The 15,706-nt window shown below is 44.0% G+C and overlaps 1 protein-coding gene across 1 annotated transcript in view; it reads right to left on the reverse strand.

The window, feature by feature from the left end:
* Positions 1 to 15,706, reverse strand: part of LOC121287554 (A-kinase anchor protein 2-like) — a 112,118-nt gene that overhangs the window by 23,975 nt on the left and 72,437 nt on the right. Inside the window, exons 2-3 of the mRNA XM_041205486.1 lie at positions 6,129 to 6,235; positions 4,158 to 4,226 (exon numbers count right to left, since the gene is read on the reverse strand). Of these exons, the coding sequence (XP_041061420.1) occupies positions 4,158 to 4,226; positions 6,129 to 6,235 (176 nt within the window). The remainder of the gene's footprint in view (positions 1 to 4,157; positions 4,227 to 6,128; positions 6,236 to 15,706) is intronic.

A 15,706-nucleotide genomic window follows, 5' to 3' on the forward strand; every position in this document is an offset into this window, starting at 1 on the left:
ACCCCCTCCATAACCCTTCATATCCCCCATACCCCCTCCATAACCCTTCATATCCCCCATACCCCCTCCATAACCCTTCATATCCCCCATACCCCCTCCATAACCCTTCATATCCCCCATACCCCCTCCATAACCCTTCATATCCCCCATACCCCCTCCATAACCCTTCATATCCCCCACACCCCCTCCATCCTCCCCATACTGCCCCCATGCCCACTCACACTGTATCTATTATGTACATAACTCATGAGCCAAATAATAACACTGGGAAGACTTTGAAATGCTCAGTAAATATTGGCCAAAAGCTTCTGGTCTCCAGATCATCGAAGGTCGAATGCACAATGGAAGATGCAAATCAGGACCCTGTGGATGTCCCAACACGTGGATCTATGTGGGAATTGCTTGGGAAGTTTAAACTCCCAATTGGCAATTCCACTAACTTTGGGACACCACAAAAGTCTCTGACTCTGAGTTAGAGTTGGAGACTTCGGACAGTTTCACAGGAGTTACCTGAATAGTTGTCAAAGAAATGTTACATTAAAACCTGGTGTAACATTTGGGTAAATACAAAATCTAGTCACTATCGTGATCCCCCAATCACCCGACTACACCCCCCAACAACCTGACTAACCCTCTCCACCATCTAATTACACACCCCAACCACTCGACTAACCCCTTCAACCACCCGACTACACCCCCTCGACCACCCGACTACACCCCCTCGACCACATCCCCTCGACCACCCGACTAACCCTCTCAACTACCTGACTACCCCACATGACTACACCCCCTGACCACCCAACTACTGCCCTAACCTGACCATCCAGCTACCCCCCAACCCAACCCGCTACCAACTCACCCACCCTCACCCATTCATACATCCATTCACTAACATTCAAAAACTTGACCTTTAAACTTACCAAATGATAGCTAGTGCTATAAAAAGGGGGCATGTCCCATCTTGTCCCAGCTCTACTCCTTTCTGACAGAGTTCCCCAAGGGACACAGCGCTGCACATTTCTATGAAAGCCGGGATTGGAAGGCCCCAGAAGAAATGCAAAGTCAGGAGAGCCTTTGAGCGCAGCAGCGATCCACTCATCATTGCCACTGCTCTGAAGATCCAACCCATTATATTAAAAAGAAACAATCAGCCATTCAAACTTCTCTTAAAAAAAGGTTCCTCTTAGAATCTTTTAAAACTGTCAATCAGTCACAGCCATTGAAACTCCTCTTACCTCAAATGCTTATTAATCTTCCAAAATAAACAAATAGCCATTCAACCCCTCTTCTAAACATTTAGACCTATTATATGCTCTTAAAACTGTCAAACAAAGCACACAGTCCCCTCATAGCTATGTCAACAACCCTTGCCGAGCTAAATCCTTTAGTGGGGCTTGGAGCTTAGCCACACATAGGTAATGAGATTACATTACACAGCTGAACAAACAGACTCCACAGTGCCCACTCTCTGAAGTCGCCTGACAGACATACGGCTGCCTGCTCCATTTTTTTTTCAAAAGCTCAATAGGATTTCAATCAGGGAAGTCTGGCAAGTGTTCAGCTTTTTTTCAAAGCCTAAAGATCTCTGGTTTTTACATCACTGGAATACTCAGACCACAGTCCCCAAATGACCCATTTAAATCATATATTCAATACTGTTGAATGCAGAAGAGGCTTTTATCATCTGGATAAAGTACTCTAATGCATGTGAACATTTACACAATGATGGTCAATTTAATGGTCACTTCTCTTTTCAGGACAGAGCCCTATGATCAATCATTGCATTAAAAACACACTTAAATCATCATACACCATTACATTATGACATTAGAAGTTAGCAAGATCTTTCAAACTTCCCTGTCAAAAGGTTCCTGACTCCACAGCAAGCTTCCTCAAATTTCATGAATTTACTTACCTGGTGTGGTTCCCAGGGGCTTCAAGAACCCACCTGCCTTGACGAAAATACCAATATCAGGGAAAATTGGATTTGCAACCAGCCTTAAAATAGTGACCCCAAAGTCACTTTACATGAGCATGGGTCATGGCTCACTGGTTTCCTGCCCCAGAGAAAATGGTGCCTGTCAGGAATTGGCAGCTAAGTTTAAAATTGCAGCCTCACGTATCTCCTGACACAGGCTGACTCGGTGACAGGAGGGGGAAAATTCAGCCCAGAGTTTCCTGTTCGTTTTCTTAGGCATTGAGGACGGGCAATCTCGGAGACAGAGTGAGTCAGCATCAGCTATAAAAGTGATCAGTGTCACAAAACACAAAAAGGAAAGGAATCCTGGAGTAAAAAGTGCAAAAGACCCAAAAACATAACCAACAGTTTGTAAGAGCAGGACTAAGTAAAGAGTCGAAATCCCAGCCTTGATTATCTGTAACATCCCTTGTTTACAATTTACCCATTCCAGCCTCCAACTAACTCTCCCACATGCTCCAGTCTCTACAGGGAAGGAAGAACACAATAAGGAAAAGTGACCAGACCAACAGAACTAAAAATAGAAACACTAAGCTTCCAGAGTCTAAAGGAACTACATGAATTGTGTGCTTGAGCCTGATAATTATTAGATTCCGTTATTTTTACCATTCATATTAAGAGATTGATCATTTCCAAACTATTGTTTGTGTGTGTGGCGGTGCAGTGCAGGAAGGTAAGGGTATGATCAAGGGTTTGTATGGAAAGTTTCACAGACACAAAGCAGTACTGGAGAATACTGGGCACAGGGGAGAGCAAACAGCACTGGGTTAGACCTCACACTGTGGGCTCAACAGGCACTCTGTCCAAAGAGTTAAATCAATAGTTTTGAATTGTTCGCTACCTTTTCTGACCCTTGATCCCAATCTTCCCCTTCAATTCCAGACTACCCTCTCCCCCTCAATCTCAGCTCCAGCTGCTCCTAATGCAACGACCTCACCATTCCTACCCTGCCCTCCCCAGTCCCCTTTCCCCATCTCAAGGCTTTACTATTCTAAAAGAGTGGGTGTATATTTGAGTTTCACAGGCTTGTCACTTTACAAAATAGTTTGCAGTCCTGCTCATTCATTGGTGGATTTGAATGTTTACTTATCTACCAATGAGGAAGCTCCACAGAGAACAGCCCAACAAATGGCAGGGCTGGGATTGAGCATAAGAGGAAACACAGTGAAACAGGAAGTCCGTCCATGGCTGGGTGCGGTTTGCATGTCAGTAGAGAGACAATAGACTCATAATAGAGAGAGGAATTCCTTCAACACTGAAGGAATTAAAATGATAGCTGAAGAAATCAGATGACAACACAAGTTCCCAGTTGATCGGACTGAACGGTTATCAAAACATTAAAAAGGGACTAGTTTATAAAGGGGACTCAAGGTGCTTAAGACGATAATGATGTTAGAATGACTGCTCTGTGTTAGCCTTCGGACACACCCTTCTTTATCTTTTCATCCTCTCAAAGATCAGCAGCTGTCCGTACATTTTAAGTGCTGGCTAAGTGAACAGAATCATACAGGGTGTCAGCTGTGGCTCAGAGTACAGCTCTTACCCATGAGTTGAGACGTCAAGTCCCACTCCAGACTCTGAAGCCTATAATCCTGACTAACTTTCCGATGCTAAGGAAGTGCTGAACTATCCAAGAAGCAGTCTTTTCGATAAGAAGTTAATCTGGCCTTTCTGATGGATGAGAGAGATTCCACAGCCATTATTTTGAATGAAAAGCTCGAGTTCTCCCTGGTCAATATCTCTTGGCCACTCAACATCACTAAAACAGATCATCTGATCTTTATCATGTCACAGTCTGTGGGAGCTTGCTGTGTGCATTTTGGCTGCCATCTTTGCCACATTACAACAGTGACCACGCTTCAAAAGTATTTCATTGGCTGCAAAGGGCATTCTGAGGTTGTGAAAGATTCTATAGATATACAAGCTATTCTTTTTAAGATTCTGTAATTAAGAGGAATTCCTAAAATATTTCAGTGAAGGGAGGATTGGTTTTAATTTGGTAATTTCAGGGTTTCTTTGAGACAGGGTATTTGGCCATCCTGCTCACAGTGTTGCTAATTGAGAGGCTGAATAATTTACTCTAGGGATGTGCCAAGCCTTGGTTAAACACGATAACCACATAACCAACACTGGGATCTCTACAGATCCCAATAAGCAACTTGTTCATCGTCCAATGTACCTGAAGTTCCCAACCCTCCAGTATTGTCCCGGAGTCTTCAGAAACTAAAGATCCATCTCCAGGAGCAACCTGGGAGTAAAATCACAGCAGCATTAATAAAAAAAAGTGTATTTTTTTTATCTTCTTTGAACACTTTTGGTTACTCATCTGAAAAATTTTGGAGATGGGGAGTGGAGGGTGAAGGGCTGTTTGACCAGGTGGGGCAGTTGGACCTGGGAGTCGTGATGAAACCTCCAGCAATAGGCCCAACCAGAGTTGGCAACCCTGAACATACCTGCTGGTAAAACAGGACGATGGGAATCCTTGAAGAACTGGCCAGTTATAAGATGGCGGGGTAGCAGGAACTCGATCTTCAACTGGAATAAGTTTACAAGTCCAGCTGATGCCATCACCATCTGGATGCAAGCAACAGGTGGAAGAGTGAACAGCCTCGATGAATTGTTATTGAGGTAATTTAATTGTCGAGAGTGAATCCTGGATCCTTGCTGACACACAGCCCAAGGCCCCCAGAATGCAGGACATGTGCCCCTCACTTGGAGGGCAGCTGCCCCAGCAAACCAGGCCAGGTTTCACATCATCATCACCCACCTGCCAACCTGGTCAAACAGCCTCTTCTGCCCCACATCACCAATGCGTTTACAATAACAGATAGAAGTGTTCAAATGTAGAACAATCCACAATTCCACTGAACCCCTCTAAATTATTGTTCTTGAAAGATTAATTTTTAATTCCCGGAGACTCCAGGGCAATCCTGGAGAGTTGGCAACTCTAGGAGTGAAAGGACAAAACCTCTTACCGTTTCATAAATTAACAAGATCACACAAAATACAGCAGGGCTGATTTTCTCAATAATTCAAGCTTTAAAACCTCTGGGGGATGAAAGATCTGGACCTAAGTATTTTGCTACTCCAACTGTTGGACACTGTCTTCGAGGCACCAGGAGAAAGGAAGTGATTGGTCACAGACATCTTTCTAGGCATCCCCTTGAGTCTGGAAGGGGAATGGGAGGAGGACACGAGGTGAGGCAGCACCACTGCAGAACTCCTTCCGCCTCTGTGTGTACAGGACATTCCTTCTCCCAAGAACCCCCTCCACCAGGCCTCCACATACAAGATCCTATCCCCCTCTCTCTTAGAGTTGGAGCTATCCTGAAGCTTAGCACTGTGTGTCAAGCAGCCCACTCCACACCTTCAGTAGAAGTGGCTGTGTGGAGCCCACATAAACTGCTCTAAAAAAAATGCTGCTTCTGATCAGCACTTCATTGCTAAACCTGCGAGTTTCTGGTTGGCCCCTTCAAATTCAAATTGTAATAATCAGCAATCGAACCAAACCTCTGTGCTGAAGCCAGACTTTAAAACAGGCCCTCTCCTAACACCAACCAGCTGGTTGGGAGTAAGCTATCTTATTAGCATAGCAGCCATTTCATTCCTGTTTTCAAAAATAAAAACAAAGTGCTAGAAAACTCAGCAGGTCTGGCAGCATCTGTGGACAGAGAAACAGAGTTAATGTTTTGAGTCCAATGCGATGACTCTTCAGAACTGGAGAGGTAAAAAAGTGATGGATGTTATGGCGTTGAAAAGGGGGGAGGGGCAGGTGGAACAAAAGCAAAGGTCAGCGATAGGTTAGCGGGTGGGGATAGGTTAAGGGGTGGGGAAAATTAAATGACAAGGATATCATGGAACAAAACTGGTATTGGTAGTAGTAAAGAAACAAAGCATTGGTTCAGAGTGAGTGTAAATGACAGAGTAAAGGTCTACTCTGTCGCAAAGCAAAAACATGAAAAATAAGATTCAGACCGATTTCGATATTCACCCATTTCACCAAACTAACCTCCAACGTGTTGACAGTACGTTCAATGAATAAGTTGACATGTTAAAACGCACTATCAGCACAGTCTGAGGGGCTGACAATGTATGATCTTTACCAACAATATTCCTTTAGTACAGAAGTAAAATAATAAAGCTAACGTACCCCTTTCCAACAAATCTCCAGCACACAGAACACAGCCCATAAATAAACATTCCAGGTTGAATTGTTTGTTAGAAACCTACTTACGCCAATTGGAAGATCCAGAAATTCTCAGAGGGGAAAATAACTGCTCCCGGATTAAGTTAGAGGGTCCTCAAGCAGCCTGAAGGTGGTGTTGAACTTCGTGTTTTATCTGTCTGAAAAGGCAGTTTGCCTTTGGACTGTGCACACCTCTGATAAGTATGAGAGCATAGAGAATTCCTGGAATTTAGACAGCCAGGAAGTGCTATTGGCCAGCGTTGTCCACTATACCAAACAGCGCTCTGTGTGGAGAGACACAGCCAGCCAGTGGCTGTTAACTACCAAAGCTCCCAGTAAATAAATTCTGCTCTCCCGTTCCTCATACCATGTTTGTTGTAAAAATACAGTACCAGACCACTGGCACATTTTGAAACACAAGGGACAATTTGGCTAACTTCATGCTGCCTGAACCAAAACGAATACTTTAATATTTTTCTGTATGTCTTAGTTCTGATGAAGGGTCATACGGACTCGAAATGTTAACTGTATCCCTCCCCGCAGATGCTGTCAGACCTGCTGAGTTTTTCCAGGTATTTTTGTTTTTATTTTAAAAACAAACTGGACACTAAGAACATAAGCATTTAACTCATGATGTAGACCAGCAGTGAGATCATCACAATCAAAGGACAAGAGGAAGTAGGTAGAGTCCGCAGGCATGACCCAGACCTCCCTGTCGCTTGCCACCCTGCTCTCATGCCCACATGTCCGTCCTTGGCCTGCTGCATTGTTCCAGTGAAGCTCAACGCAAACTGGAGGAACAGCACCTCATCTTCTGACTAGGCACTTTACAGCCTTCCAGACTCAATATTGAGTTCAACAATTTTAGATTATGAATTCTCTCCTCCATCCCCACTCCCTTTCCGATCCCCCCTTTTTTCTAATATTTTATATAGATTTTTCTTTACCCACCTATTTCCATTATTTTAAATGTATTTCCATCCATTGTTTTATCTCTACCTTTTAGCCTATTTTGACCCCTTCCCCCCACCCCACCCCCACTAGGGCTATCTGTACCTTGCTCGTCCTGCTTTCTACTCTTAATGTCACCTATTAGCACATTCCTTAGATAATATCATCACCGTCAACACCCCTTTGTCTTTTTGTCCATGACATCTTTTGGCAATCTCCACCTATCACTGGCCTTCTATCCAGCTCTATTTGTCCCACCCCCCCTTAAACCAGCTTATATTTCACCTCTTTTCTATTTTTCCTCAGTCCTGTTGAAGAGTCATACGGACTCGAAACGTTAACTGTATTCCTCTCCGCAGATGCTGCCAGACCTGCTGAGTTTTTCCAGGTATTTTTATTTTTGTTGAGGTGGAGTTTCTAGACTGTTCCAGAAAACATGTTTCTAGAAAATATGGCTCCAAGTTACAAATATCAAATGTCGCTCTGAGTACAAAATAAACATAGAGAATCATACAAACAAAGAGGCCATTCAGCCTTTCGTTCCCAATAACTGCTGCTGACAGATGTTTCATACTTTGCTCTTTGCTTAGACTACATCAGCCAGTGTGGGCCACAAACTCCACAGGGACACTTCAAAGGTTCAACCAACCAATAGGCTCTCAACAGAACCAGCCTTCCCCACCCCCACCCAAACGGCATGTGATTCCTACTGCTGTGTCCAACCTACTAATCCAGCTGGGAATGACTAAGTTGGTACCTGCCCTGATGCAGCAAATGCCATGTTTAGCACCAATTCCCGCTTTGGAGCAGTAATACCAAGTTTGACTGCTGACTGCACATTATTCTATACACAGCTGTATCTTTGAAAGTATGTCATTAAACGCAAACATGCTCCATGCTGTGACTGGTCCAACTTTTGACACCGTTACTAACCAGTTTGTCAAATCATTTTAAGAATGATAAATAGGTCAAGTTTGCACTAGTTATAGGAAAAGGCAGCTAGTGCAAAGGGTGAGTTCACACCACCAAACTTAGGCAGAAGTTACACTGCAGCTTTTGCCTCTGTAGATGTCAGTGTCACATCAATGCAGAATCAAGCCAAGAAATGAGGGTTGGAAATGGAGAGATTTAACTGGATTTACATCTGTGCCACTCAGTTTTAGGCAGCAGAACCCTAATCAGCCAAACTTGAGAGGTCAGCCTCTCTACCCGCTTCCCGCCCCCACCATCCCACTCTTCCCATTTACTCCTGTATTACTCTCACTATCTGCAGCTGGTTGGCAGGACCAACAATTCTAAGAAATGCCATCAGTTTGTTACTCCCACTCATACACTACTGGTACTGGGCTCCAGTTCCTGTTCATGAACTTGTGCAGAGAATTCAAACTGAGATACACAGCCTTCAAATTCTAATACATCTCACTAAGCTGGGTTAATTTACACAGTCAGGATTTGACTGACCGCTCCAGGAACAGAGTTCACCCAGTCAAAAACAAACACACAACTGATAGAAGGGTTTAAATGATGAAAGGATTGACTACAAGTAAACTTTTATACCAAGAGCTGAATTTAAGCACAAGGTGCCATATTTAGAAATTCAGGACGTTAAAATAAAATAGTTATTGCAGAAGAAGCATAGTTAGTATGTGGGACTAGAAATTTTCATTTCAAGGAAGAACTAGGTAGGATCTTGTCAACAAATGGGATCCAGGGTTATTAGAGATAAACCTCGGGCAACACCGAGGATAGGTGTGCTAGATGGGCTGAAGGTCTTCTCCTGCCCAAAACTGTCAGGTCAAGAATGGAGACTATCACACAACTGCAACATCTTCAATGTTTATCCTGACTCATGTCAGCAGTGAAGAGATACCAGAGTCTCAGCTGGTACATTAATCTGTTCCTCTCTGCAGCTGCTGCTTTTCAAACATTTTCCATTTCTTTCAGATTTCCAGCTAGCGCTCTTCTTGCTATTTAAAGCCTCACTCGCATACCTTAATTGCATGATTGTGATTCCCATTTCCTGCCTTAGGTCAGAAAATCCTTACATCTGTTCCAGCTGGACTGGCATTGAGCAACTTGTGCCAACTACAAGTCGTTAACTGTAACTCTGTAAACACCCTCAACACAGGGGACTCTTCAAAGTCATTCCAGGAAAGGGGAGCTGGCATCTCAAGCTGAGTAGGGTTTAAAAACCAAACGCCTGAAGAGGCAGGGACAGCATGTCAAAAAGTTCCTTACTGTCCAGTCTCTAAAGGTGTCTAAAACAAAAACAAAAATACCTGGAAAAACTCAGCAGGTCTGGCAACATCTGTGGAGAGGAAAACAGTTAATGTTTCGAGTCTGTATGACTCTTCAACAGAACTAAGTAAAAATAGAAGAGAGGTGAAATATATTTTTACTTAGTTCTGTTGAAGGGTCATTTGGACTCGAAACGTTAACTGTGCTCCTCTCCGGAGATGCTGCCAGACCTGCTGAGTTTTTCCAGGTATTTTTGTTTTTGTTTTGGATTTCCAGCATCTGCAGCTTTTTGCTTTTATCTAAAGGTATCTACTCTGGCTGCATGTTCTGGTCAGACCTTAATGACTTTAACAGCTAGAAAGCAAACAATTGGATATTGTGAAGAATTGTTAAAAGGAGATTCTAATTTTGGGGAGGTTGAATTTACGGAGTAGACGCATCAGGGGTGTCACAGTGACATGGCCTTGTCATAAATACTGGATTGTGGGTTTTAAGCGTTTGCATGACAACTGGGTCCCTTGGAGCCCAGACAATCAAATTTGAGGTAGAAAACCTATCGGCAGTGCTGATATAGTGAGCAAGGACCTTAACCAGTGCTTCAAGCATGCTGTATGAAAAAGGAAATTCATAATAACAAGGCAACAAACTCAGGAATCTGGGTTTGAATGAAATGCCTTCAGAAGGAACAGGGATGTGATCCCTGCCCTGAATTCACTCTGAGACCTGGATTCTCTATTGAATGTAGGTGCTGTTTGAAAGACAGCTGTTTACCCCAACCCAATGCATTGTCTTCTACCATCTCATTAGATACAGACTAGATCTTGGTCTTCGCTCATCTACAAAGTCATGTCTTCCTATTACCGGGGATCAATATTGGACCAAAACTGAACCTAAGCTCCACATTACAGAGGGACTTGGCAGTGAATCTAAAAGCACTTCCGAAAACTGCAACAGAATAATGAGTGATGGGTTCAGCTTACATGACATGACCTTCATGATACTGGGTGCAAGGACTGCTCGCCAATCCAGGACACCCAGAAATTGAGCTAGTATTTACACAGCATCATTGATGTAGTGAAAAGACCTATGACACTTCACAGGAGCAGAAGCAAACAATAAATTGACACCAAACCACATGAGGAGACATTAGGTCAACTGACAAAGAGCTTGGCCAAAGAGGTAGGTTTTAAGGAGTGTCTTAAAGGAGGAAAGTCAGGTAGCGAGGTGGAGAAATTTAGGGAGGCAGAGAGATATAGGGAAGGAATTCTACAGTTTAGGGCCCAGGCAGCTGATGACACAGCCACCATTGGTGGAGTGGTTAAAAGCGGGGATGCACAAAGGCTCGATTTGAAGAGCGCAGATTTGTCAGAGGGTTGTGGGACTGGAGGGAATTGAAGATAGGAATGAGAACTTTAAATGTAAGGTGTTAACCAGGAACCGTTGCAGGTCAGTGAGTATAGGGGTAATGGGTGAAGATGACTTGGTGCAAGTTATTAGGACACAGACAGCAGAGTTTTAGGATGAGCTGAAGTTTACAGAAAGTGCATAGTGGAATACCATCCAGGAGAGCATTCAAATTGATGGGCCAAGAAGTAACAAAAGCATGGATGAGGGTTTCAACAGCAGATGAACTTAGCAGATGAGCTTAGGCAGGGGCAGAGTCAGGCAATATTATAAAGGTAGAAGTTGGAAATCTTTGCAATTTGGAGGATATGGGGTTGGAAGTTCAGCCCATTCAAACATCGCCAAGGCTGTGAACTGTCTGGCTCAGCCTGAACCAGTTGCCAGGGAAAGGGATAGAGCCGATAACTAGGGAGTGAAGTCTGTGGGAGGAACTGAAGACAATGGCTTTGGTCTTCTTAATATTTGGTTGGAGGTAGTTTCTGCTCATCCAGTTTGAATGATTGACAAGCAGTCTGACAAATCAAAGATAATGGAGAGGCTCAGAGAAGTGGTGGTGAGGTGGGGCTGGGTGTCATTGGCATATATGCAAAAACTAACACTGTCTTCAGATAATGTTGGTCAGGGTCAGAATGTAGATGGGAAATAAGGGGGGGGACCAAGGATAGATCCTTGGGGGTCACCAGAGATAAGAGTGCAGGAATGGGAAGAGAAGACATTGCAGGTGATTCTCTGGATGGAGGTCAGTCCGATCTGAGCTGGATGACAGTGGAGAGCTGTTGGGGGATGATGACGTGGTTCACTATGTCAAAGGTTGCAGACAGGTCAGGGAAGATGGAAAGAGATTTCAAACATGATTTTCATTGAAGCCATTTCAATTCTGTGGCAGGGCTGATTGGGGCGATTTCTACAATAGTTCACAGGGTGACTGACTGCAACATGATATCAGGCTCATTAAAAGAGAAAGGACCATTTTTCTTTTTTCTAACAGTCAAGATTGAGTGATACAGTGGGGAGATGCTGCAGTGAGCTCCTTCCCCAACAACGACCAGGTGATCCAGTAATCCCACGTACAGTGGAGGTCTCCAGTGATATCTCTAGCGACCCGTTTGCCCCAACCCCGACTTCAGGGATTGGGTCATGATTGGTGAGCACCCAGCCGATCCCAGATCCATACTCAAAAGATCCAACAAAATTTTGGGGCCCTAAAGTTCCCAAGTAAATATATTTCAGTGCCTGTCCCAGTCACAGACACATCATCGCGCCTTACTGGTTAGTCACCTCACTGGTGGAATCAAGCTGATTGTAGGACAGTGAGTGCCTTTTAAAAGAAATTCTTTTGTGACGATCTGCTTGGAGATTTCCTGTGAAATAGGATCAAGTATTTGATAAATGCAAAATACTTTTCTACTGCAGAGTGATGAATGAACAGCCGGCAAAAATCGTAGTCAAATACTACTGACCTCAAGGCATTAATTCAGACTTTGAGATTTACAGTTCTGGAATGTTCTGAACTTTTACACAAACAGTCCAAGGTAACAATGTCAGACACAGCTGCCAGATGAACATTGATCTCCAATTTATAATGGAATTTGAGATCTCATTTTACAGCTCAAGTGTCTTTATTTTTCAGCTTCTTCCATTTATCTTTAGTAGGTGTTCCCACCAAACTGGGCTTAATCACTCTATAAAAGTTTATCAAAGAGCCTTGAACTGCTGACTGATGACAGAGCCAACAGCACCAGGTCAAAGTTATTTCAGGACATGCAATAGTAAGTTCACTCTCTGCACACACTAGTCCCTAAAGTTTCAAAGGATTCATTTGATCACAGATCCTCCTATTTATGACAGAGATGAGGAGAAATGAGGATAGGCAGGAAAGTGGAGTTGAGACCATGACCAGATTAGTCCACAATTCTGTTGAATGGGCCAAATGGCCACTCCTACTTCCAGGTATGTTCTTATGGAAGAAGCAAGGGTGCAGAATGTACTCCAGGTGGGGGGACTTCAGTGTCCATCACCAAGAGTGACTCAGTTACACCACTACTGAATGAGCTGGCCCAGTCCTATAGGACGTAGCTGCAAGACTGGGCCTGAGGCAGGTGGTGAGGGAAACAACAAGAAGAAAACCTATTTGAACTCATCCTCAACCTATCTGTTGCAGATTTATCTGTCAACAACAATACCGGTGTCTTCATATTGAAAATACCCTCCATTGTGTTGTGTGGCACAAACACCATGCTAAATGGGATAGATTTCGAGCAGATCTGGCAGCTCAAAACTGGGCATCCATGAGGCTATCAGCAGCAGAACTGTATATAACCACAATCTGTAACCTCATGACCCAGCATATCCCCCACTCTATCATTACCATCAAACCTGAAGATCAGCCCTGGTTCAGTGAAGAGTGCAGCAGAGCGCATTAGAGCAGCATCAGATATATGTAAATTTGAGCTGCCAGGCCAGTGAAGTTAGAACATAAGACTACATGCATGCTACACAGCAAAAAGAGCATGCAATAGACAGAGCTCAGCATTCACAATGAATCAGATCAAAGCTCTGTGGTCCTGCCACGTCCAGCCTTGAGAAAGGTGGTGGACAATTAAACAACTAAACAGAGGAGGCAGCTTCACCAACATTCCAATAAGAACATTAGAAATAGGAGCTGAAGGCAAGTTTGTTCCACAATTCAATATAATCATGGCCATTCCTGGGCTTCAGCTCCACTTTCCTGCTTGCTCCCCATATCCCTTAATTCCGAGACCAAAAATCTGTCTAACTCAGCTTTTAAACAATGGAGCATGCACAATTCTCTGGGATAGAGAATTCCCAAAGATTCACAAACCTCAGTGAAGAAATTTCTTCTCATCTCAGTCGTAAATGACTGCCCCCTTATCCTAAAACTATGCCCCCTTGTTCTAGATTCCCCACCAGGGGAAACAAAATCCTCAATGTCTGGCTCCTGGGAGTTTACTTCTGTTCTTTTCCTTCTTCAGCCTGGGAACTTTTAATCTCAGAGCTGTCTTTCACAGTGAGGTTATTGCCCCAGAGAATCTTCACCTAGCACAAGCTAAGTGAATCTTCCAGCCTCATTTTAAATCACCTTGGACTGGTTCCAGGAGAATTGAATGTCCATTTAAACAGTGTAAAGTGTATCTGTGAAGTGTGTTTCTGGTTGTGCTAAAAGAAAAAGTGGAATGTTCTGTTTTGTGGTTTAAAGTATAAATTGCCCATGAAGATAGTGTTTAGTCAACAGTACTTTTAGAAGTTTGAACTTTTTTTGAGAAATTATCCATTTCTTCAGGGATCATAACAAGAGGTGGAGTAAATTGGGTCCATATTCTCTGGAGTTTAAAAGATTGAGGGGGGGATCTCATTTTAATTTCTTACAAATTTGTCTTTTCAATCTGAGCTCCCACCCACATTCCTGCATGGTGAAGCACAGTGTGTTAATCACAGAATCATAGAGCAGAAGAGGCCCTTCGGCCCATTGAATCTGCACCGACACGTGAGAAACACCTGACCTACCGACCTAATCCCATTTAATGCCTATAGCTGCTCTCCCTCTCATCAGGTGGGCCATCAGCAGCTGCAGAATTGTACTCAGCCACAATCTGTAACTTCATGGCCTGATATATCCACCACTCTATAATTACCACCAAGCTAGGGGATCAACCCTGGTTCAATGAAGAGTGCAGGAAGGCATGCCAGACGCAGCACCAAACATTCCTAAAAAGGTGTCAACCTGGTGAAGCTATAAAACAGGACTACTTGTGTGCCAGACAGCATAATCAGCAAGTGATAAACAGAGGTAAGCGATTCCACAACCAATGGATCAGATCTAAGCTCTGCAGTCCTGCCACATCCAGTCATAAAGGTGGTGGACAATTAAACAACTCACTGGAGGAGGAGGCTCCACAACTATCCCCATCGTCAATGATGGAGGAGTCCAGCACATCAGTGCAAAAGATAAGGCTGAAGTATTCACAACAATTTTCAGCCAGAAGTGCCGAGTAGACGATCCAACTTGGCCTCCTCTGGAGGTCCCCAGCATCACAGATGCCAGTCTTCAGCCAATTCGATTCACTCCACATGATATCAAGAAATGGCTGAAGACACTGGATACTGCAAAGGCTATGGGCCCTGACAATATTCCAGCAATAGTACAGAAAACATATGCTCCAGAACCTGCCTATCCCTAGCCAAGCTGTTCCAGTACAGCTACAACACTGGCATCCAGCTGGCTACATTAAAAATTACCCAGGTATGTCCTGTACACAAAAAACAGGAGAAATCCAACTCGGCCAATTATCAGCCAACTTCAGACTATTCTCGATCATCGGTAAAGTGATGGAATGTGATGTCGACAGTGCTACCAAGTGGCACTTACTCAGCAATAACCTGCTCACTGACGCCCAGTTTGGGTTCTGCCAGGGTCACTCAGCTCCTGATCTCATTACAGCCTTGGTTCAAACTTGGACAAAAGAGCTGAACTCCCGAGGTGAGGTGAGAGTGACTGTCCTTGACATTAAGGCAGCATTTGACCGAGTGTGGCATCAAAGAGCCGCAGCTAAACTGGAGTCAATGGGAATCAGGGGGAGAACTCTCCGCTGGTTGGAGTTATACCCAGCACAAAGGGAGATGGTTGTGGTTGTTGGAGGTCAGTCACCTCAGCTCCTGCAGTAAGCTCTGATTCTCAATGTGACATGGCGTCAGGATCAAATACAGTACATCAACAGAAACACATCTTCACTCAATAAATCGCAAAAGCTGGCATTGTGCTAGTTCTGGGCTTTTCCTTTCACTTAATGCTCCTTTATAGAAAGTATTGCACTTTAGCTCAATAGCCCTCCCAAGAACTCTGCACTCCTCCCTCTGTGGCCACTGCCCCACCCCCACCAGTCTCTGCACCATTGGCAGTCGAGCCCTTAGCTGTCTAGGCTCTAGGTACT

This window comes from Carcharodon carcharias, chromosome 14 (assembly GCF_017639515.1).
Source record: "Carcharodon carcharias isolate sCarCar2 chromosome 14, sCarCar2.pri, whole genome shotgun sequence".
Classification (NCBI taxonomy): domain Eukaryota; kingdom Metazoa; phylum Chordata; class Chondrichthyes; order Lamniformes; family Lamnidae; genus Carcharodon; species Carcharodon carcharias.